General features: G+C 43.9%; 1 protein-coding gene and 1 pseudogene across 2 annotated transcripts in view; both read right to left on the bottom strand.

Moving 5' to 3' along the window:
* LOC135042301 (ADP-ribosylation factor-like protein 8A) overlaps nucleotides 1–25,042 on the bottom strand; it is a 344,687-nt gene that overhangs the window by 17,284 nt on the left and 302,361 nt on the right. For both annotated transcript variants that reach the window (XM_063955010.1, XM_063955009.1), the window contains one exon: nucleotides 3,584–3,654. In XM_063955010.1, the coding sequence (XP_063811080.1) occupies nucleotides 3,584–3,654 (71 nt within the window). The remainder of the gene's footprint in view (nucleotides 1–3,583; nucleotides 3,655–25,042) is intronic.
* Nucleotides 9,269–9,386, bottom strand: LOC135052247 (5S ribosomal RNA; annotated as a pseudogene).

Below are 25,042 nucleotides of genomic sequence, written 5' to 3'. Positions count from 1 at the left end.
AGCTTTAATATATAAACATCTATTGACAATACAATGCAATAAAATAAATTGCAAGGTTTTAAGTTTCAAAGTCCTTACCCATGGCTACAGAAGCTGGCATAGGTATTAGCTGCCATCCTCCTTCAGCACAGCAGTATAATTACCCCACAGAGGGAATTCTATACTGCAGGTGGTGAAGTTCCTTTACATAGATTGCAATTTGTTGCTAATATACCTACCCATAAAATAATACAAGGAGCTGGCCAGCTACCATCTCATACCACCGGATATGGACCCTCCGCTTAAGTAAAGGGGACGCCTATAAACCCAAATAAGCAGTCTGATTCTGTGGGCAAAGACTCTGTTACCATTGTTTTAAGCAGCTATATACCATATATGGCATGCAGCTATAACTTATTCTAAATTCTAAATTATAGTTCTAATTACTATTAAGGGCCCTACACACTAAAAGATTATCTGTCCAATCTTTCTGGTTGGAACAAAAATCTGGTAATGTATGGGAGCAAATGACAATTGAGCATTTGCTCTCAAACGCTGGAAAACAGACAAAAATGGACCTTCAGACAAATTGTTTCATTAAACCAATTTATCTGAACAACTGTTTTTGTCCATTTTCTGCACTTTGGGAGCAAATGGTTGATTGTCATTTGTTCCCAGACATTGTGAGATTTTCTTTCCAATCAGCCAGATTGGACAGATAATCTTTAAGTGTGTAGGGCCTATAAGACTGTATATCTATTTGACAGGAACATTACTTTATCATCATAAGCCAATGAAAAGACTGATGATGTTAAGTGCCATCATGACGATGCAGACTTATGGCAACCCTATGGATAGCTGTCCTGAACAAACTTCTATTTTATATACATATATTAGAGTGAAAGTGACCACGCCACCTGTACCCATTACAAGGATTAGAAGTATTGCAACAGACTCTATAACAGCTACACTCTAGCTCAGAGGTTCTCAAACTCGGTCCTCAGGACCCCACACAGTGCATGTTTTGCAGGTAACCCAGCAGGTGCACAGGTGTATTAATTACTCACTGACACATTTTAAAAGGTCCACAGGTGGAGCTAATTATTTCACTTGCGATTCTGTGAGGAGACCTGCAAAACATGCACTGTGTGGGGTCCTGAGGACCGAGTTTGAGAACCTATGCTCTAGCTACAAGAATTCCATTTGACAGAAAGGTATTGCAACAATACAGTATATTCTCTAATAATCACTTCCTAACTGACAGGGATTCAAAGTAGTTTCTGATACGCGTCTTTCTAGTAATTGGCTTTAGAGACACATTGTGATCAACTGTTTAATACAGGTTGAGTATCCCATATCCAAATATTCCGAAATACGGAATATTCCGAAATACGGACTTTTTTGAGTGAGAGTGAGATAGTGAAACCTTTGTTTTTTGATGGCTCAATGTACACAAACTTTGTTTAATACACAAAGTTATTAAAAATATTGTATTAAATGACCTTCAGGCTGTGTGTATAAGGTGTATATGAAACATAAATGAATTGTGTGAATGTAGACACACTTTCTTTAATGCACAAAGTTATAAAAAATATTGGCTAAAATTACCTTCTGGCTGTGTGTATAAGGTGTATATGTAACATAAATGCATTCTGTGCTTAGATTTAGGTCCCATCACCATGATATCTCATTATGGTATGCAATTATTCCAAAATACGGAAAAATCCGATATCCAAAATACCTCTTGTCCCAAGCATTTTGGATAAGGGAGACTCAACCTGTACAGTAATTTATTCCATTGTATTATCATTGAATGTTTTTATAGTAAAGGTAGAATTAACTGCTTTTAGAAGTCTGTTGGAATTATCTGAGTGCTGTCTCATGTAAGCACCATCTCCCCTTGAATTTATTTAATACTGCTTTGTAGAGCACAAAGAGGTTTATTTCTAGATGGCTGCTTGATTACACAGCTGATATACTGAGCTCAAAAGACTGTTCAAACTGGTATATTAGCTCTATTATTCAATTATTTTTTCTTCATTTAAAATAATAAAATAAATAAATAACCCCAACCTACACATACATTGTGTTGTAAATGGATACGTGTGGGTAAGATTATATTACTTTGGGCCTAATTCTGAGTTGATCACAGCAGGAACTTTGTTAGCAGTTGGGCAAAACAATGTGCACTGCAGGAGGAGCAGATATAACATGTGCAGAGAGAGTTAGATATGGGTGGGGTGTGTTCAAACTGAAATCTAAATTGCAGTGTAAAAATAAAGCAGCCAGTATTTACCCTGCACAGAAACGAAATAACCCACCCAAATCTAACTCTCTCTGCAAATGTTATATCTGCCCCCCCTGTAGTGCACATGGTTTTGTCCAATTGCTAACAAACTTGCTGCTGCGATCAACTCAGAATTACCCCCTATGTGCAGTAACAGTTAATCACAAAGAGAATTAGGTCATTAATAAAGACACTAAGGAGGGTATTTATCAAAGCTCGGAGAGCGATAAAATTGTGAGAGATAATGTACTAGCTAATCAGCTTCTACCATACATTTTACAGGCTGTGTATGAAAAATGACAGTTAGAAGCTGATGGTTGATACTTTAGCTCTATCAATTGTATCTATCTTCAGTTTTGATAAATATCCCACTAAATTAGAGATAAAGAGGAGTATATTTAGATATTGCTAATGCAGTCTTTAAGTGATAAACAACATTGAATATTAACATTAGACTATACAGGAAAAGTCCTGCAACATTATAATCATTGTGAATACACTCCTTTCTTGTTTTTTTATTGTTAATTCTGGGATCAATATTCCCACTTACAGTATTTCTCATCTGTAACATCCCAATACTAATGTCGCACTGCATTAAACAACCCAGCACGTTTACCCACAAACAGGAAGTGTGGTCGTCTGCAGCAACCACAGCTAAACATAAAGGGGGTAATTCCAAATTGATCGCAGCAGGATTTTTGTTAGCAATTGGGCAAAACCATGTGCACTGCAGGGGAGGCAGATATAACATGTGCAGAGAGAGTTAGATTTGGGTGTGGTGAGTTCAATCTGCAATCTAATTTGCAGTGTAAAAATAAAGCAGCCAGTATTTACCCTGCACAGAAATAAAATAACCCACCCAAATCTAATTCTCTCTGCAAATGTAATATCTGCCCCCCCTGCAGTGCACATGGTTTTGCCCAATTGCTATCAAAAATCCTGCTGCGATCAACTTGGAATTACCCCCAAAAGGTACACACATCTATTGTGAGAGAACACTGAACATTTGTGGTGCTAGCTGGGAAACAAAAACTGTGCCACCGATGAAGCTTTAGAAAGTTGCAGTTTTCTAGATGAAAAAGGAAAACATTTCAAAAACAGGTATGTGACATTAACCTATCTGCCTAAAAACAAGATAAAATCACAAACTTTTATCCACCTTAAAAAGTCACTAATTTTGCAGTACAATGACTAATGAATATCCAACATGGAATGTTTAATTTAAGTTAAAGGCCCTCTGAAATAACAATCCCAGAAGACTTTTCTGCTTTGCCTTGCCATGGTTTGGCTATATAATTAATTGCTTAAGTTACTTACCAATGTTATCCTTTTCCTTGCAAGAAATGGAGTAGCAGCAGATTTCCCGGTCCTGGATGGCAGAAAGGTTCCTGCACAAAAAATATAGATATATATGAATACGAGGAAAACTAGACCTGTAAAACAGTGAATTGAAGTACACACAAAAGACAAAAGTAACAACAGTGTGAAATTGTCTATGCTGCTACCAGGGGCAAACGCAGGATTAAGGGGGACATTAATACCCCTTTTCCATCTGTAGCACGGGTCACAGCCGTGTCGCCTGACACGGCTGCGACCCAGGCTACAGCCCCCTTTCCCACAGCGCTCACCAACCCGGCATATTGCAGGGTAGTTGTCACTGCTAGTGATGCAGCAGGGGCGGCACTGGGAGATCACATGATCTCCCAGCGCCGCCCTCCCATACACTGTGAACGGGAGCCGTGTCGCCTCAACACAGCTCCCGTTCACACTACACAGCTTGCCGGGTTGAATCACTTGATCCGGGAATATGCCGGGGGACCCTTTTCCACTAGGAAAAAACACGGGAAAATCCGTGCCCCCGCGCATTTACCCCTGTTTTAAAAGCTAGTGGAAAAGGGGTATTACTAAGCAGTGATAAGTGAGCCAGTGGAGAAGTTGCCCATGGCAACCAATCAGCACTGAAGTAACAGCTATAATTTGCATACTATAAAATGATACAGAGCTGGTGATTGGTTGATGAGGCAATATCTCCAATGGCTCACTTCTCCGCTCTTATCACTGCTTAGTAAATGTCCCCCTTAGTCAGGTGTGTGTGTGTGTGTGTGTATATATATATATATATATATATATATATATATATATATATAGTCGCAGCAATGGTGCCCGGCACTCCTAGTCCTTATGGTATATAATTGCATGGGTGCCCTCCAAACTGGTATAGATAAATAATAAAAAAAAAGGCGTCACTCCAGGTCTTAGGGTGGTAAAATCTTCAATTGGTGTATTCAAAATATCATCACAAAAGGGTTTTGATATTTTGAATACACCAATTGAAGAGTTTACCACCCTAAGACCTGGAGGGACGCCTTTTTTTGATTTTATATATATATATATATATATATATATATATATATATATATATATATATATATATATATATACACACACACACACACACACACACACACACACACACACACACACACACACACACACACACACACACACACACACTCCAAATCAGCCGGCACTCCAGTGTTGGAAAAATCACCTGCTCCGGTGTCCAGACCTGTATATAATATCCATCCAAGAAAGTAGTCGGCACTCAGAGACTTTTACAGCATTAAAATTGTTAAACATTTTCGGGGACACAGCCCCGTCCTCAGAACCACGCCAACATGTGCAAGTATATATATATATATATATATATATATATATAATCTATATCTCACAAAAATTATCCTTATCTTGCGCCCAAAGGAAAAGAGCAGCACTACAGGTGAGATCTCCGTTGCCAAATCTCAAATTTACATAAACAGAAAAAACAATTCCTAAGTGCGCTATAGTTCTTGTATAGATTGAACGGAAGTCCTTCCAAATGGATATATCTTATACTGTAGAAGATGAGGTTTTCTGGGTTCCTTAACAAGGTGTGAACTTGACACAAGGGAGCGTTATCATCAACTGGATTACTGATTTATAGCTGATAAAGCCAACGCGTTTCGTCTGTTTGGCTTCATCAGGGGTAGCAAAAAAGTATTGGGATCAAATATAACATCAATGGTTCTGCAAAAAGGATGTTAAAAAGCGACCTTTATATAAAGGCGGGCTCTTCATATATAGAAGGAAAAAATGGACCTTAAAAAGTGGTTTCCAACTTAGACTCTAATAAGAGCCTTTTCATCTTTAATACTGGATCAACCTAAACCCATGAAATGATTCAGTGCACTGGATTCAAATTTTATAAGAATATACAGTAGCATCAAAGAGGTATATCCAGAGTTAAGATAATTATTATAAAACACTGGAACTTCCAGAAAGACCCATAGATCTCCTAAACTGCAACCATGAGTGTGGAAATTTCAGGTACTGAGCTTCTGCTGCAGATTCACAGAAAGGTTCCCTATCTAAGTGATTTTCTGTACCTGGGTATCCAAATTTTTACTTACAAGTTTTCTCACTATAAGGCCAAACTGGTTGTATAGCAGAAAACCCCGGTGATATATGGGATTTCCCACCAAGCACGTATGAACGGGTCTTATCGTATTTTACTGTTCGTATAAACAACTGTACGTTCCAGTCATTCGAGATGTACCCCTGATGAAGTCTTTTGTATAAGACGAAACGCGTTGGTTTATCTGTATTGTGATGTTATATCCGAACCAACTATAAGGAGGAGGAGACTGTTGTCAATCACCTACAATTGTATTCAACGTTAAGAGTCATACTGCTTAAAGTGTAGAATAACACATCTCCTCTGTATCAATATTGATTTTGAAGTTATTATGTCTTTTAATAAATTTTATATGTTGGAACATGTTATTACTTTGTTTTAAACATCAATAACCATTCAAGGGTTAAAAAATTGAAAAATTGGGTGTTGATATGACCCCCTGGCGCCGATTCTCCTATTGTTGTGTATATATATATATATATATATATATATTATATACTGTGTATGTGTGTGTGTGTGTATATATACACTGCTCAAAAAAATAAAGGGAACACTAAAATAATGCATCCTAGATCTGAATGAATGAAATATTCTTATTAAATGCTTTGTTCTTTACATTGTTGAATGTGCTGACCACAAAATCACACAAAAATTATCAATGGAAATCAAATTTATTAACCCATGGAGGTCGGGATTTGGAGTCACCCTCAAAATTAAAGTGGAAAAACACACTACAGGCTGATCCAACTTTGATGTAATGTCCTTAAAACAAGTCAAAATGAGGCTCAGTAGTGTGTGTGGCCTCCACATGCCTGTATGACCTCCCTACAACCCACACAAGTGGCTCAGGTAGTGCGGCTCATCCAGGATGGCACATCAATGCGAGCTGTGGCAAGAAGGTTTGCTGTGTCTGTCAGCGTAGTGTTCAGAGCATGGAGGAGCTACCAGGAGACAGGCCAGTACATCAGGAGACGTGGAGGAGGCCGTAGGAGGGCAACAACCCAGCAGCAGGACCGCTACCTCCGCCTTTGTGCAAAGAGGAACAGGAGGAGCACTGCCAGAACCCTGCAAAATGACCTCCAGCAAGCCACAAATGTGCATGTGTCTACTCAAACGATCAGAAACAGACTCCATGAGGGTGATATGAGGGCCCGACGCCCACAGGTGGGGATTGTGCTTACAGCCCAACACCGTGCAGGACGTCTGGCATTTGCCAGAGAACACCAAGATTGGCAAATTCGCCACTGGCGCCCTGTGCTCTTCACAGATGAAAGCAGGTTCTCACTGAGCACATGTGACAGAGTCTGGAGACGCCAAGGAGAATGTTCTGCTGCCTGCAACATCCTCCAGCATGACCGGTTTGGCAGTGGGTTAGTAATGGTGTGGGGTGGCATTTCTTTGGGGGGCCGTACAGCCCTCCATGTGCTCACCAGAGGTAGCCTGACTGCCATTAGGTACCGAGATGAGATCCTAGGACCCCTTGTGAGACCATATGCTGGTGCGGTTGGCCCTGGGTTCCTCCTAATGCAAGACAATCCTAGACCTCATGTGGCTGGAGTGTGTCAGCAGTTCCTGCAAGACGAAGGCATTGATGCTATGGACTGGCCTGCCCGTTCCCCAGACCTGAATCTAATTGAGCACATCTGGGACATCATGTCTCGCTCCATCCACCAACGCCACGTTGCACCACAGACTGTCCAGGAGTTGGCGGATGCTTTAGTCCAGGTCTGGGAGGAGATCCCTCAGGAGACCATCCGCCACCTCATCAGGAGCATGCCCAGGCATTGTAGGGAGGTCATACAGGCACGTAGAGGCCACACGCACTACTGAGCCTCATTTTGACTTGTTTTAAGGACATTACATCAAAGTTGGATCAGCCTGTAGTGTGTTTTTCCACTTTAATTTTGAGTGTGACTCCAAATCCAGACCTCCATGGGTTAATAAATTTGATTTCCATTGATAATTTTTGTGTGATTCTGTGTCAGCACATTCAACTATGTAAAGAACAAAGTATTTAATAAGAATATTTCATTCATTCAGATCTAGGATGTGTTATTTTAGTGTTCAATTTATTTTTTGGAGCAGTGTATATATATATATATATATATATATATATATATATATATATGTATATATATGTATATATATATATATATATATATATATATATATATATATATATATATAAACATATATACACATTATATAGCACACAAACATACAGACATACACAAGCACACATGCTTACATGAATACATACAAACACGCAAACTTCATATACAGTATGCATACTGTATATGTTAGAAATACCAGGCACCGGGGTCTGGGAGGCAGGAGCACACTGGCAGCAGTCACTGTGAGGACGGAAGGAGCTGCTATGGCTGAGCATGTGCAGCCAGCAGCTCCCCCCGGACATTCTCTATGCAGAGAGCTACTATACGTAGCTCTCTGCTGCAGGAGCACTTCCGTGGTCACGATTACGGTCGCGGCTTTTACTGAGATGGAGACACTGCTGTATCCGTCTCAAAAATAATACGTTTGGCTCAGGGGGGGTTTCCAGGTGCATGCCAATACGCTCTACAGACAGTTGTTGCAGTTTCTAGTAATTAATTATGCAATGCGCTGGGCCCTACATATGAAACTTTCAGCATTACATTTCAGCAACATTTGCACCTGTGGCTTAGTGGGTGTAACTGGGCAGCAACTGGGCGTTTGCACATTAAATATTGTAAGCGTGCCATGGGCATGTGGACTGAATTCAAGGATATTCATTGGTGAGCGTATGCAGAGATCTGTGTGATATCAGACAGATCTACAGCACCTAGGATGGGGCTGGTGCAAGTCTGCACTGACCGTGATGACAGCTGCTCTTACATGCAGACAATGGGGCACTATGGCCACAAAGATAAAGTCAACTGTGGAAACAGGTGGCTATTTATCAGCACATGCAATGTGGCCTAACTGCATGTGGCTTAGAATAAGGCCCTATGAACACTTCTGCACACACAGTCACATGACTGACAAACAGCATACTTAATTTAGTATACTGCACCAGCACTTGGAACAGGAATCATTACTATTTAGTTATAGTGTAAATTCAGTTCTGCACCAACTAAACACAATATCATATAAATAATAACTATAATCAGAAACCAATATAAATACTGCTATTAAACCAATCTATAACAGTCACTCATTGGTGGTGCTCCCAAAATATTTTTTAGGTCATACTACAATGAATTGAGAGAAAAAACAAAAATACTTTTTTTTGGGAGCACTCTTATGATAAATTACAACAGATGTAGGTCAAAATAGAGGTGTTCTGGTGAATTGCCTAAAACTTAACATTTATTCTGTTTATAACTTTAAAATAATGGCATATAGCCCAAATGACTTACAATTCTTGATTCTCCTGGTAATCAGTAAGGGTCAAGATAAATGGTGAAACTATAGCTCAGGTTGCCATATCCAAATTGCGCTCTAATTTGCAATGATAATCTGAGATGAAAAGTATAGATGAGTAAAGTATTCATCCATTTATGAACAAAGGCCCACAGTACCTAGTGTTCCCGGGTGTTTTCCCATCTAAGTACTAACTGGGCCTATCCTGCTTAGCTTCTGAATTGGAACAGGATCAGGCGTGTCCAGGACAGTATAGCTGTGGGCGATTAGCCCTGGAAGATGGAAGAAAGAAGAGAACCTACTTCTGCTGTCTGTACTCTGCCTGGATACGAAGCATAGAATGCTGGTCCCAGGACTATTCCAGATGAGGAGACAGAATATCCCAATACAGTGGGAGTGTCAATTAGGGCTCTGGTTGATCCATCATATCCCCAGGCCTGAAGGAAGAAAAGACACTTCTGCTGTCTGTTGTGACTACAATGATTTCACTGAAGAGAGCAAGGCCCAAGTCAGTACTGCTGTCAGCCGGATGAGAGAGTGCTAAAGTATTTCTTAATAAAATAGTAAAGACTGTGCCACACAATACACCTCCCCCCCCCCCCCCTTCCGATGATAGGTTTTAGCTGGTGCTCAATAGGCTACGACAGATGCTTAAAGCTGCATACTATTTATGTCTTATATTTAAACAATAATGGAGTACGGACATGCAGCAATACTTTCACTTTGATCCCAGCTCACATCAGAGTGCATATACCTTGTTAACTACTTTATTTATTTATTGTGAACCTTTGATACTTTGTCTATTTCTGATAGTGATTTTAGGTTTTATGAGCTATTTAGAGTATCTTGCAAAGCTATGATAGTCAAGGATAACCACTGCCTCATAACAAAAGGGAATCACACATCCAGAAATAAGGGAGAGAGAGGGAGAGAGAAAGAAAGAAAGAAAGGAGGACCAAGCATATCAGAGTATATCGTTAGACGTCACAAAAGTGAAGTGTACAAGATCCGAAGCACATGTAATGGAAGGAATGCTGATATGCTACACTGAGAGCCAAAAAGAATACTGAATCCTGCACTAAGACATAAAACAATAAAAAACTAGCCTAGTAAGACTATGGCACTCAAATTTTACACATACTCAAATTAAGTGCTGAAGCTATTGAAGGAAGGGAAATACTGGTACCCCCTTATAAATTCAGTTATATTATTATTATTATTATTATTATTATTATTATTACATTTTATTTATGGCGCTGCGAAACAAGTGTTTCGCAGCGCCGTACAAAGGATAGTACAGGGAGACAAAACTTAGCATTACAGTAAATAAATAACAGAAATAGAGTACAGGTAACAAAGAGCACCACAATTCTCAAGACATTAGGGGTCATTCTGAGTTGTTGGCTCGCTAGCAACTTTTTGCACCACTGCGATCTGGTTAAAACACAGCAAAACTGCACATGCGTATGCACCGCAATGCGCAGGCGCGTCGAATGGGTACAAAGAGGATCGGTCCTGGGTGATGGATTTAACAAAGAAACCATTCGCACAGCCGATCGCGAGGTGATTGACAGAAAGGGGACATTTATGGGTGTCAACTGACCGTTTTCTGGGAGTGTTTGGAAAAATGCAGGCGTGTCCAAGCGCTTGCAGGGCGGGTGTCTGACATCAATTCTGGGACCAAAAAGTCTGAAGTGATCGAAGCGGCTGAGTAAGTCCAGAGCTACTCAGAACCTACAAAAGCACACTTGCAAAGCGAAAATACACTCCCCCATAGGCAGCGACTATCTGATGGCAGCACAGCAAAAAGTTACTAGCGAGCGATCAACTCGGAATGACCCCCATAATACAGCTAAGATGTAAGTAGTGAGGGAGTGATCATTGTACTACTAGAGGCTGGTGGCTATAGATGGAGATGTGCCTTTACCAGCAGGAGAAAAAGTGGGTAAAGATGGTCGCTGAGTAGGGGAGAGCTGCGAGTGAAATGTGTCGAGAAGAGGGCTTAGATAACAAGAGGAAAGAGGCCCTGCTCTGAAGATCTAGTGGGAAGGGTCGACAGACAGACGACATGAGGTGCAAGCAAGCGTGAGGTAGCCTGATGGCAGTATTTAAGCAAATATGAGATGTTCAAGGCATGAGGCAGGGGGATGGAGGAGCGATCTCAGGACTAGGTTATGCGTCGGGAGGGTATGCTTTGATGAATAGGTGGGTTTTTAGGGCCTGTTTGAAGCTTTGCAAGGTTCCAAAAGATCGAACAGGAGCATTTCTACCAAATGCCGGTCATATGTGGTTAGAACAGTATCACCAACATAGCCAGACATGGAAGACCACAACAATTGAAGAGGATTAAGGGCCTAATTCAGCAAGGATAGCAAATTCTGCTAATTAGCAGAATTTGCTATCCTTTTCCTTGCATGCTGGGGGCCGCCTATTGCTGGGCAAGGCTGCCCAGCATGCTGACCGGTGTCATCCCTTCCCTGAGAAAGCAGAAATTGCGATCGCCTCGCAATTTCAGCTTCATAGTAGAAATTAGTGATGGCTCCTGCCAGCGCAGCTTAGCAGCGGACGCAGGAGTCCCGCCGCCATGTTCACGATCGCGGCGGCTGTGATCACGCCCCCGACATGCCCCCGTTTGTCCTTCCCCGAAACATTCTGTCTCCTCCCTGGAAATGGAGTGTTGCCGGCCCCACCACACCCCCACGCCTCTGCCTGATTGACAGAGGCGATTGCATTTTTTGCAGCCCCCCCCCCCCCCCCGCAGAAAGGGCCGGTGCATGTGCCCGTGGGGCGATCGTAAAAATTCCGGTTGGATCGCGATCCAACCTGAATTAGCCCCTAAAGCTGTTCATAAATATATTAAATCTTCCAACCAGCTTCAGAACTGGGAATTCAGAACCAAGATGGAGCACATATGATTTTGAGTTGTTAAATGCGGTCCTGAAATGTTCATTCATACACTTATTGAGATAACTACTGTTATGTATGTATGTATGTATGTATGTATGTCTGTATGTTTGCTAACAAATGAAGAAGACAGATGTACTTCAAAAAAATAAGATTTTAAACCTACCGGTAAATCTTTTTCTCCTAGTCCGTAGAGGATGCTGGGGACTCCGTAAGGACCATGGGGATAGAAGGGCTCCGCAGGAGACATGGGCACTAAAAATAACTTTAGATATGGGTGTGCACTGGCTCCTCCCTCTATGCCCCTCCTCCAGACCTCAGTTAGAGAAACTGTGGCAAGAGGAGACGGACAGTACAAGGAAAGGATTTTTGTTAATCTAAGGGCAAGATTCAAACCAGCCCACACCATCCACACCATATAACATGGAATATACGAACCAGTTAACAGCATGAAACAAAACAGTATCAGCCCGAGACTGATCAAACTGTAACATAACCCTTAAGTAAGCAAAAACTATATACAAGTCTTGCAGATGTAGTCCGCACTGGGACGGGCGCCCAGCATCCTCTACGGACTAGGAAAAAAAGATTTACCGATAGGTTTAAAATCTTATTTTCTCTTACGTCCTAGAGGATGCTGGGGACTCCGTAAGAACCATGGGGATTATACCAAAGCTCCAAAACGGGTGGGAGAGTGTGGATGACTCTGCAGCACCGATTGAGCAAACATGAGGTCCTCATTAGCCAGGGTATCAAACTTGTAGAACTTCGCAAAGGTGTTTGAACCTGACCAAGTAGCAGCTCGGCACAGCTGTAACGCCGAGACACCTCGGGCAGCCGCCAAAGAAGAGCCCACCTTCCTAGTGGAATGGGCCTTTACAGAATTTGGTAACGGCAATCCAGCCGTAGAATGAGCCTGCTGAATCGTGTTCCAGATCCAGCTAGCAATAGTCTGCTTTGAAGCAGGAGCGCCAACCTTGTCGGCTGCATACAGGACAAACAGTGCCTTTGTTTTCCAAACCAGAGCCGTTCTGGCCACATAAATTTTCAATGCCCTGACCACATCAAGGGACTCTGAATCCTCCAAGTCCGGTGTAGCCACAGGCACCACAATAGGTTGGTTCATATGAAAAGAAGAAACCACCTTGGGCAAAAATTGAGAACGAGTCCGCAACTCTGCTCTATCCACATGGGAAATCAGTTAGGGGCTTTTGTGAGATAAAGCCGCCAACTCCGACACTCGCCTCGCCGATGCCAAGGCCAACAACATGACCACTTTCCAAGTGAGATATATTTTAATTCCACCTTTTTAAGTGGTTCAAACCAGTGAGACTTAAGGAACCGCAACACTACGTTAAGGTCCCAGGGTGCCACTGGAGGTACAAAAGGAGGCTGGATATGCAGCACTCCTTTCACAAAAGTCTGGACTTCTGGGAGAGAAGCCAATTCCTTCTGAAAGAAAATAGATAGGGCCGAAATCTGAACCTTAATGGAGCCTAATTTTAGGCCCAAATTCACTCCCGTCTATAGGAAGTGAAGGAAACGGCCCAAATGGAATTCTTCCGGAGGCGCATTCCTGGACTAACACCAAGATACGTACTTTCGCCATATAGGGTGATAATGTTTCGCTGTCACGTCTTTCCTAGCCTTTATCAGAGTAGGAATGACCTCATCCAGAATGCCCTTTTCCGCTAGGATCCAGCGTTCAACCGCCATGCCGTCAAACGCAGCCGCGGTAAGTCTTGGAACAGACAGGGGGGTATATTTACAAAGATTCGTGTTATAGCCGTTTTTAAGGGTGTTTGAACTCGAATGGTATCGGGTGCATTTTACTGCAACTTTTTGAATTCTGATACAATCATTCACTAAGCTGCAGATTTTTCCAAATTCGGATTTTCCGATGTCGATGTGATTCGTAATGTCAGGCAGTGTTTTACAGGAGTGATGAGTAAAACACTGCCTGACAACACAAGGAATCCCGGCCGGATCTGTGAGATCTGTGCAGGGCTTCATTGTGTACCTTAAGAAGGTGTTTAAAGTGTTAAAAAATCAGAATAAAATTGCGTGGGGTCCCCCCTCCTAAGCACAACCAGCCTCGGGCTCTTTGAGCCGGTCGTGGTTGACAAAATATGGGGGGAAAAATGACAGGGGTTCCCCCATATTTCATCATCCAGCACCGGACTCTGCGCCTGGTCCTGGTTCAAAAAATACGGGGGACAAAAAGCGTAGGGGTCCCCCGTATTTATTAAACCAGCACCGGGCTTCACTAGCCAGGTACATAATGCCACAGCCGGGGGACACTTTTATTGTGGTCCCGGCGGCCCTGGCATTACATACCCAACTAGTCACCCCTGGCCTGGGTACCCTGGATGAGTGGGTCCCCCCCCCTCGAGCCACCCAAGGGCCAGGGGTGAAGCCCGAGGCTGTCCCCCCCCCCCCATCCAAGGGCGGCGGATGGGGGGCTGATAGCCTTGTGTAAAAAATGAGAATATTGTTTTTAGTAGCTGTACTATAAGTCCCAGCAAGCCTCCCCCGCAAGCTGGTACTTGGAGAACGCAATTTTTTTTTCTGTTTTTACACTAAACACACCCAATTTTTTTATTTCCCACGCAATTTTTTTTTCTGTTTTTACACTAAACACACTCTTTCCCATAGATAACCATGCACAGATCTCACTGATCCGTGCATGTTATCCAAACTCGACTGGAAAAAGCAGGTCTATTTTTTTGCTGCTTTTTTTTTTAACGATTCACAAAAAAATAGACCCGCACTTGAGCACTCAGAGACTAACACCCAAATACGAATGAATAGTGAATACCCGTATTGTATGAAATAACAGCCGCGTTTGACCGATGGTTTATTCATTCGTATTTCAAAACTTTGCCGTTAAATCCATTACGAATAGACCAGACACTGCCGAGATATGTGCTTAGTGAATTCCCGGATTGGGACTTTGAAAAAAAAACACACAAATCGGACACACTCGATTTTTTTGTAAATATTGGCCGGGGTCCCTGTTGTAACAGGTCCTCTTGGAGAGGAAGAGGCCATGGATCTTCTGTGAGCATTTCCTGCAGATCCGGATACCAGGCCCTTCGCGGCCAATCTGGAACAATGAGAATTGTCTGTACTCCTCTTTGTCTTATGATTCTCAATATCTTTGAGATGAGCGGAAGAGGAGGGAACACATAGACCGACTGAAACACCCATGGTCCCCAGGTCCCTCGACCTGGCGCAATACTTCGGTAGTTTTTTGTTGAGGCGTGACGCCAACATGTCTATCTGGGGTAGTCCCCACCGACTTACAATCTCCGCGAACACTTCCTGATGAAGTCCCCAATCTCCTGGATGTAGATTGTGTCTGCTGAGGAAGTCTGCTTTCCAGTTGTCCACTCCCTAAATGAAGACTGCTGTCAGGGCGCTTACTTGATTCCTGGCGGCTTCTGCCATTGTCACTCTGCTCTTTGTTCCGCCTTGGCGGTTTACATGCGCCACTGCGGTGATGTTGTCTGACTGGATCAGAACCGGTAGGTCGCGAAGCAGATTTTCCGCTTGTCGAAGGGTATTGTATATGGCCCTCAACTCCAGAACGTTGATGTGAAGACAAGCCTCCTGGCTTGACCAGAGACCCTGGAAGTTTCTTCCCTGTGTGACTGCACCCCAACCTCGGAGGCTCGCGTCCGTGGTTACCAGAACCCAGTCCTGAATGCCGAACCTGCAACCCTCCAGAAGGTGAGCACTCTGCAGCCACCACAGGAGAGATACCCTGGCCCTGGGGGACAGGGTGATCATCTGATGAATCTGTAAATGTGACTCGGACCACTTGTCCAGAAGGTCCCATTGAAAAGCTCTCGCATGAAACCTGCCGAATGGAATGGCCTCGTAAGTCGCCCATATCTTTCCCAGAACTCGAGTGCAGTGATGCACCGACACCCTTTTTGGCTTCAATAGGTCCCTGACCAAAGACATGAATTCTTGGGCCTTTTCCATCGGAAGATAAACCCTTTTCTGGTCTGTATCCAGAATCATGCCTAAGAAAGGCAAACGAGTCGTTGGAATCAACTGTGACTTCGGGATTTTGAGAATCCAGCCGTGCTGTTGCAACACCCTCAGGGAGAGTGATACGCTGTTCAGCAACTGTTCTCTCGATCTCGCTTTTATTAGGAGATCGTCCAAGTACGGGATAATTGTGACACCCTGCTTGCGCAGGAGCACCATCATTTCCGCCATTACCTTGGTGAAAATCCTCGGGGCCGTGGAAAGCCCAAACGGCAACGTCTAAAATTGGTAATGACAATCCTGTACCGCAAACCTCAGGAACGCCTGATGAGGCAGATATATGGGGACATGAAGGTATGCATCCTTTATGTCAGGGACACCATATAATCCCCCCCTTCCAGGCTGGCGATGACCGCTCTGAGCGACTCCATCTTGAACTTGAACCTTTTTAAATATAGGTTTAAGGATTTAAAATTTCAAATGGGCCTGACCGAACCGTCCGGTTTCGGGACTACAAACAGGGTTGAGTAATACCCCATCCCCTGCTGCAGCAGGGGGTCTTTGACCACCACTTGTTGAAGACACAATTTTTGAATTACCTTTAACACTATCTCCCTCTCTGGGGGAGAAGCCGGTAGGGCCGATTTGAAAAACCGGCGAGGAGGCACCTCTTCGAATTCCAGCTTGTAACCCTGGGAAATAATTTCTATTGATCCACCTGTGAGTGAACCCAGACGTGGCTGAAAAGTCTAAGACGTGCCCCCACTGGGGCGGACTACCTCAGCGGAGCCCCAGCGTCATGCGGTGGATTTTGTAGAGGCCGGGCAGGACTTCTGCTCCTGGGAACTAGCTGTGACTGGCAGCTTTTTCCCCTTGCCCTTACCTCTGGCAAGAAAGGAAGATCCCCGCACTCTCTTGGGTTTATGCGACCGAAAGGACTGCATTTGATAATGTGGCGTTTTCTTAGGCTGTGAGGAAACATAAGGCAAAAAAGTTGATTTACCAGCCGTAGCCATGGAAACTAGGTCCGTGAGACCTTCCCCAAACAATTCCTCACCCTTGTAAGGTAAAACCTCCATATGCCTCTTCGAGTCCGCATCGCCCGTCCATTGTCTGGTCCATAGGGCTCGTCTAGCCGAAATCGCCATAGCGTTGGCTCTGGAACCCAGTAGGCCAATGTCTCTCTGAGCATCTCTCATATATAGGACAGCATCTTTAATATGACCCAGGGTCAATAAAATGGTCTCCTTATCCAGCGTATCTATATCAGCAGATAAATTATCTGTCCACGCTGCTACAGCGCTATAAACCCAAGCCGACGCTATCGCCGGTCTGAGTAAGGTATAAGGTACCAGTATGCGTGTAAATAGACTTCAAGGTAGTCTCCTGCCTGCGATCCGCCAGATCCTTGAGGGTTGCTGTATCTTGAGATGGCAGCGCTACCTTTTTGGATAAGCGTGTCAGCGCTTTGTCCACCCTCGGTGAGGATTCCCACCGTATCCTGTCCTTAGTCGGGAAAGGATACGCCATAAGAATCCTTTTGGGAATCTGCAGTTTTTTGTCTGGAGATTCCCAAGCCTTTTCAAATAATTCGTTCAGCTCATGAGATGGGGGAAAGGTTACCTCAGGTTTCTTTTCTTTAAACATGTGGACCCTCACGTCAGGGACAGAGGGTTCATCCGTGATATGCAACACCTCTTTTATAGCAATAATCATATAATGAATACTTTTAGCCAATTTTGGCTGCAACTTTGCATCATCGTAGTCGACACTGGAATCAGAATCCGTGTCGGTATCAGTGTCTACTATTTGGGATAGTGGGCGCTTTTGAGACCCAGAAGGTCCCTGTGACATAGTGAAAGGCAGGGCTAAACTCCCTGTACATTTCCTGGACTCAGCTTTGTCCAACGTTTGTGCAATAAATTCACATTTGCATTTAAAACATTCCACGTATCCAACCAGTCAGGTGTCTGCATTGCCGACGGAGACACCACACTCATTTGCTCCACCTCCTCCCTAGAAGAACCTTCCGCTTCAGCCATGCCGACACACGTGTACCGACACACCACACACTCAGGGAATTCTCTATCTGGAGACAGTTCCCCCACAAGGCCCGTTGGAGAGACAGAGAGAGAGTATGCCAGCACACACCCAGCGCCAATGACCCAGGAAAAAAATTACCCAGATAGTGCTTTTATTACCAATATATATAATACTGCGCCAAATTATGTGACCCCCCCCCCCTTCTTTCAAACCCTCTGTCACCGTGTTCAGCAGGGGAGAGTCCGGGGAGCCAGCTTCTCAGCGGTGTGCTGTGGCGAAAATGGCGCTGGTGAGTGCTGAGAATCAAGCTCCGCCCCCTCAGCGGCCGGCTTCGGTCCCGCTTGATTTCGTTTAAAACCTGGCGGGGGATCTCTAATATAAGTGCAGAGCCTATATATGCACTGTTTTTGCCAGACCAGAGGTTTAAATTGCTGCCCAGGGTGCCCCCCCTGTGCCCTGCACCCTTGCCGTGCCTGCTGTGTGTGTGTTGTGTGGGAGCAATGGCGCGGAGCAATGGCGCGCAGCGTTACCGCTGCGCGTTACCTCAGTGAAGATCCGAAGTCTTCTGCCGCCTCTGAAGTCTTCTTTCTTCATATACTTACCCGGCTTCTATCTTCCGGCTCTGTGAGGAGGACGGCGGCGCGGCACCGGGACGAACAGCTAGGAGAGACCTGCGTTCCGACTCCCTCTGGAGCTAATGGTGTCCAGTAGCCTAAGAAGCAGAGCCTAGCAGTTAAGTAGGTCTGCTACTCTCTCCTCAGTCCCTCGATGCAGGGAGCCTGTTGCCAGCAGGCTCCCTGAAAATAAAAAACCTAACAAAAATTATTTCTTTCAGGAAACTCAGGAGAGCTCCCTGTAATGCACCCAGTCTCCTCTGGGCACAGTATCAAACTGAGGTCTGGAGGAGGGGCATAGAGGGAGGAGCCAGTGCACACCCATATCTAAAGTTCTTTTTAGTGCCCATGTCTCCTGCGGAGCCCGTCTATCCCCATGGTCCTTACGGAGTCCCCAGCATCCTCTAGGACGTAAGAGAAATTGGCCATGTATATAGATATCTGTCTACCAGTATTCTATGTAAAGAGCTGCAGAAGATGAGTGCGCTTTATAAATGACTGGTAAGAAATAAATAATTAAATCAGCTGGCATTTGCACTACAAGGACCAGAGGATCAGAGTCTAATGCACTGGTGGTTATGCCAGGAACCCCTGCAAGGAATGTTCAGCTTTGTGCAACTGGTTAACATTGCTGCTTTAAAGAGGAATAATTACAGACTTCTAGTTCTGGCACCCATGTGAGGAGACGCTGGCTGCTTCAGCTCCGCTGCAGGAACTTTAGAGCTGCTCCAGTGCATGTTGTAACTGGATGGTGAACACACCAGACACCTTATGAAAACATTTTTGTCAGATTCCGTGCTAACCAAGCAACAGCGCATGCTCTCAGAAAAACGGACGGCGGAATCCAATATGGCCACCGGACTTGCAGGTGGGAGAACATGCAGATTTCATCCCTGATACCATACCACATCACCCCTTTCAGATGACCCTGTCACCTATGCAGACCTAGTGAAGGCGATACAGGACACAATGGGGCTAATTATGGACTATCATGCTGCTAAACTAAATCGGGCTGTCCAGCATATTAAATCCCAGCTCAAACACCTATCTAGGAAAGTGAATACCAATGAGCAGCATTTGAGGAAGGCTTTCAGGACACTGTTGATTTGAAATATCAGCATGTCGCTTGCAAAAATCTTGCTATCAGCTTTTAAACAATATGGATGATCTTGAGAATTGATTGAGGAGGAACAAACTTCGCATTACTGGACTCTATGGCCCTCATTCCGAGTTGTTCGCTCGCTAGCTGCTTTTAGCAGCATTGCACACGCTAAGCCGCCGCCTACTGGGAGTGAATCTTAGCATAGCAGAATTGCGAATAAAAGATTCGCATAATTGCGAATAGAAATTTCTTTGCAGTTTCTGAGTAGCTCGGGACTTACTCTGCCACTGCGATCAGTTCAGTCAGTTTCGTTCCTGGTTTGACGTCACAAACACACCCAGCGTTCGCCCAGACACTCCCCCGTTTCTCCAGCCACTCCCGCGTTTCCCCCAGAAACTGCAGCGTTTTTCCGCACACACCCATAAAACGCCCAGTTTCCGCCCATAAACACCCACTTCCTGTCAATCACACTCCGATCACCAGAACGAAGAAAATTCCTTGTTATGCTGTGAGTAAAATACCTAACTTTTGAGTAAAATAACTAACCGCATGCGCTCTGCGAACCTTGCGCATGCGCAGTAAGCGACTAATCGCAATATAGCGAAACTCGGCAACGAGCAAACAACTCAGAATGAGGGCCTATAGGTGGAATTCAATTGTTTGAAAAGTAGGTTGGGTGTCTGTTTTTTTCATGTCTATTAGATAGGAAAAACAGACACCAAACTGACTTTTTAAACAATTGAATAAACCCCCCCCCCCCCCCATGAGTTTCTTAAAGGGCAGGCATCAAATCATCCCTCCCGGAGCTGCTTAATATCCAGGACTTCTGTAATGGAAAGGGCACACAGGCTGGGCCCTGCCCGCACTACTCCTGATAGCAGACCACCTGCGGTTATAATCCTTCCTTCAAGGAAGCCATTGGGGTGTTCTCTAGATGTCACCGATATCTCTGTTGGGATGGTGGCAGGATTCATATATTCCAGGACTATTAGGCTGAGGTGACCCAGACAAAGTTGGAACTATCGCCTCTTGCCTGCATCTCTTTGTGGGAGACTACTTCAAATACTTTACTATCATGGCTGATGTGGAAAGATATTTTGCTGAGAACTCAGATGCTATTGCTTCTCAATCTGCTGACTCAACAAACATGGACAAGTAAGACTGTTGCATGTATAATTTTAAAATATGTTATGTGCTTACTCAGAGTCTGATTTGAGATCTCACTTGGCTGTATCTACCTTCATAGTTCGTCTGCTGCTGTTCGGCCTGCACTGTTATCCTTGGACACTAACCTCTCCTTCATGGCTAAGTGTCAAAAATGTTGATATATTTTTATCCTGTTATGTTTGTTTTTATTACGTGTATTCTCTTCCAAGAGTCTTATCATGTTTGCATGGTTTGGATACAGAAAATAGAAATTAAAAAGATAGACAGTCATTAGGTCGACAGTAAAAGGTTGACAGTCAAAAATTATCGAAATCAAAAGGTCGACAGGGTCAAAAGGTTGAATTTTTTTTTTTTTGGGGGGGGGGGGTGTTTTGTGTTTTTAAACATTTTTTACCCCAATTTTTAAAATGCTTTCCCTTGCGGGCTCGCTTTACTCACCATGCTTCACTTGTCGTGCTTCAGGCTCGAGTTTACTAAAGGTCATACTTTATGACAAGGATAGTAAATGCAGTAAAAGTTGTAAAAAAAAAAAAACTTTTCGACTTTCAACATTTTGACCCTGTTGACCTTTTGACTGTCAACATTTTGACCCTGTCGACCTAATGCATGTTGACCATTAGTGGTTGACCTATTGATTGTAGACCTTTTTAGTGTAGCTCTATAGACAGGATACCGTTTGTATAACACTACCCCTCTTTATGGTGTTTCAAGGCAAAGTATGGTAGTTTATTTCTCAATATTATGATTCTTTGCTCTACATTTAATTTTCTCTCTTGCATATATGCCGCGATTGCCCCTCCTCAACACACACACACACACACACACACACACACACACACACACACACACACACACACACACTTTTCTTCTATTTGACGTTATGTTACTTAAGTTCACATTGCCCTGGATGTCACTTGTGGTTAACTATTGTGAGGGTCTGGGCCCTATGCTCTCCTTTCTTTATTCTTATTTGTTTGTGTATTGTAATTCCCCTCCCTTTTTTCCCTTTTATCTCATGTCGTGTCTTCCCCACAATTTTTAGTTCTTACTATTTGTGCCCCTCTTCCACTGTGGAAGATTATTGTACTGGCTTTGCTTTTTCTATGTATTTTTCAAGGTGTATGTTATCATACTGTATATTTCTATGTCCCTAATTTAGGGTCTCCTCCTTTCCCCCAGATCTTATGTCTAGTCTGACCATTTGTACCCTTAATGTAGGTGGGTTCAATTCTCCAGCTAAGCAGAAGAAACTACTAATTTATTTGTCTAGACTTAATATTGATGTTACCCGTCTCCTGGAGTCTCATCTCTTACCCCCTGAAATACTTAAATTACATATGCTTAAGTGGTCAATGTTGGCCTCAGCGCTGTACTCATCAAAAGAGGGGTTGTCATTCTAGTTAAGAAACATATTAATATACAGTTGTGTATTCTGCTGTTGCTGATCCACAGGGCCACTGTGTAATTGTCAATACCAGGGCCGAAACTAGGTGTGTGCCGATAGTGCCTTGCGCACAGGTCAAAAGCACTGAGGGCGCACCATCAGCAGCACACCCGCCCACCCGCACCCGCTCTGTCCCCGCCCTGCGCGTCTGGCAGCTTCTGTCCATCTTCATATCGGCTACTGTCAGTGTGTGTGTGTGCTGCCCCGTATAGCAGAGGTGCCGGCTGCGCTCCCAGGTACTCGCTCTCCTGTGCGGGTCATGTAGACTTGGCTGAACGCTCCTTTGTATTGTGGTAACCTCATGGTAGATGACAGGTGCCGCGCCCGCTTCTGTCACATGACTCGCATCCCTCTGCCGCCGGCACCGCTAGCATGTAATGAGTTATGTACCACCATTCTGGCTGTCTCCCTGCCTACAGCTGAGCATTCGTGTGCCAGTCTTCCATGTATGCTATAGTGACGCTTTTTTCCTCTTCAGCTTCCAGGCACCCAGTCACCACTCGTCTCTTGCACTTTCAGTCATGTCTGACGCGGGTGTGGTATAAAAGATAGACAGTGTCTAGTTAGACAGTCAACAGATAGACACCATATGTTAGACAGACATTAGGTCGACAGGGTCAAAAGGTCGACATGAAAAAGGTAGACGGTACAAAAGGTCGACAGGGTCAAAATGTCGACATGAAAATGGTCGACATGAAAAAGGTAGACACCATGTTTTTTTGCATTTTTGTGGTTTGTGTGGATAGTTTTCTCATCTGGGACCCCCAATTGTAAAAAGGCATACCCTCGCGGGGCTCGCTTCACTCGCCACGCTTCGGGCTCGCTGCGCTCGCCACAAGGTTTATAACCAACCAAATAGTCCAAAAACATGTTACATTAAAAAAATTTTTATTTTATTTTTTATGTCGACCTTTTGACCCTGTCGACCTAATGTCTGTCTAACATATGGTGTCTATTTATTGACTGTCTAACTAGACACTGTCTATCTATCAACCGGATACCGTCTGGCGCTGGTAGGCTTTTGTTCGTTTTGCTTGAAGGGTGAGAGATACAGATAGTTCCGTATTTTAATTCCTTATAAATGTATGACTATTGCAATCCATAAATCAATGGCTAAAATAGAATTATTGGGCTCAAGGTCAGAACCTGGGACCCCAGGGCTATCAGTTTCACTATCCACGTGGGCACTGATCAGAAGCAGTTTATTTATGCTAATCCAGGGGCTCCCATGTTCTGAATTTTAACAAAATTATTAATTCTCTTTATAACAGTGGGAGAGGTGTACTTTCATTTTTTTACTTGTTGGGGGGCGGGGGGGGGGGGGGTCTAATTTCATATCTGTGTATCAATAGCTTCACTTAACATGCACATGGATTTTATAAAAATATCCTTAGTCACTCTGAGCAGTAGATGTGTGGGACAATATTTCTATGATTTATATGTGTCACCTGCTTCCATGCTAAACTGAAAGTTGCGGGCAGGATATTTCTGCAGCTATTACATTGCTTCATTTGAACTACAGTACTTCCTACATGTACAGTTCATAAATCTTGGTTTCAGTTGGTCTATAGCTGCTATGTATCTAGAACAATGGGGGTAATTCAGACCTGATCGTAGCAACAAATTTGTTAGCAGGTGGGCAAAACCAAGGGGGTCATTCCGAGTTGTTAGCTCGCTAGCAGATTTTAGCAGCATTGCACACGCTAGGCCGCCGCCCTCTGGGAGTGTATCTTCGCTTAGCAGAATTGCGAATGAAAGATTAGTAGAATTGCGAATAGAAATTTCTTAGCAGTTTCTGAGTACCTCGAGACTTACTCCTACACTGCGATCAGCTCAGCCCGTTTCGTTCCTGGTTTGACGTCACAAACACGCCCTGCGTTCGGCCAGCCACTCCTACGTTTTATCCTGGCACGCCTACGTTTTTCCGCACACTCCCAGAAAACGTTCAGTTTCCGCCCAGAAACACCCACTTCCTGTCAATCACACTCCGATCACTTCAACTATGAAAATTCTTCGTTCGGACGTGAGTAAATCTACTAAGTTTTGTGCTAAAATACTTAGCATTTTTGCCTTAATCGCTCCGTTGCAAAAATCTGCAACGAGCGAACAACTCGGAATGACCCCCCATGTGTACTGCAGGTGTGGCAGATATAACATTTGCAGAGAAAGTTAGATGTGGGTGGTTTATATTATTTCTGTGCAGGGTAAATACTGGCTGCTTTATTTTTACACTGCAATTTAGATTTCAGATTGAACACACCCCACCCAAATCTAACTCTCTCTGCCAGAGCCGGCCCTAACCAATATGATGCCCTAGGCAAGATTTTGGCTGGTGCCCCCTAGCACCACCGCTGGTTCCACCTCTGACCTTGCACCTCTTTCCCAGCACCATCACCCCTCACCCATAGCAGTCCTTATTTTGGTGTATGTACCCCCTATATTTTAAATAGGAACAGTTTGCACATTTGGCGCAAAGCCCAAAAAGGGATGTCTTTTTGCTGGCAAGGGTCATGGCCACACAATAGTAACCACAATTCCAATTACGCCACACAGTAGTGCAACTTTATCCACATTTTATCATGCGATAGTGTCCATAATTCATATTACATCCCACAGTAGTATCACTTTACCTTTATAAACGTTACTC

Source organism: Pseudophryne corroboree, chromosome 2, assembly GCF_028390025.1.
Source record: "Pseudophryne corroboree isolate aPseCor3 chromosome 2, aPseCor3.hap2, whole genome shotgun sequence".
Lineage (NCBI taxonomy): Eukaryota > Metazoa > Chordata > Amphibia > Anura > Myobatrachidae > Pseudophryne > Pseudophryne corroboree.
The sequence above is the reverse complement of the archived record's forward strand: the minus strand, read 5'-3'. Positions and strand labels throughout refer to the sequence as shown.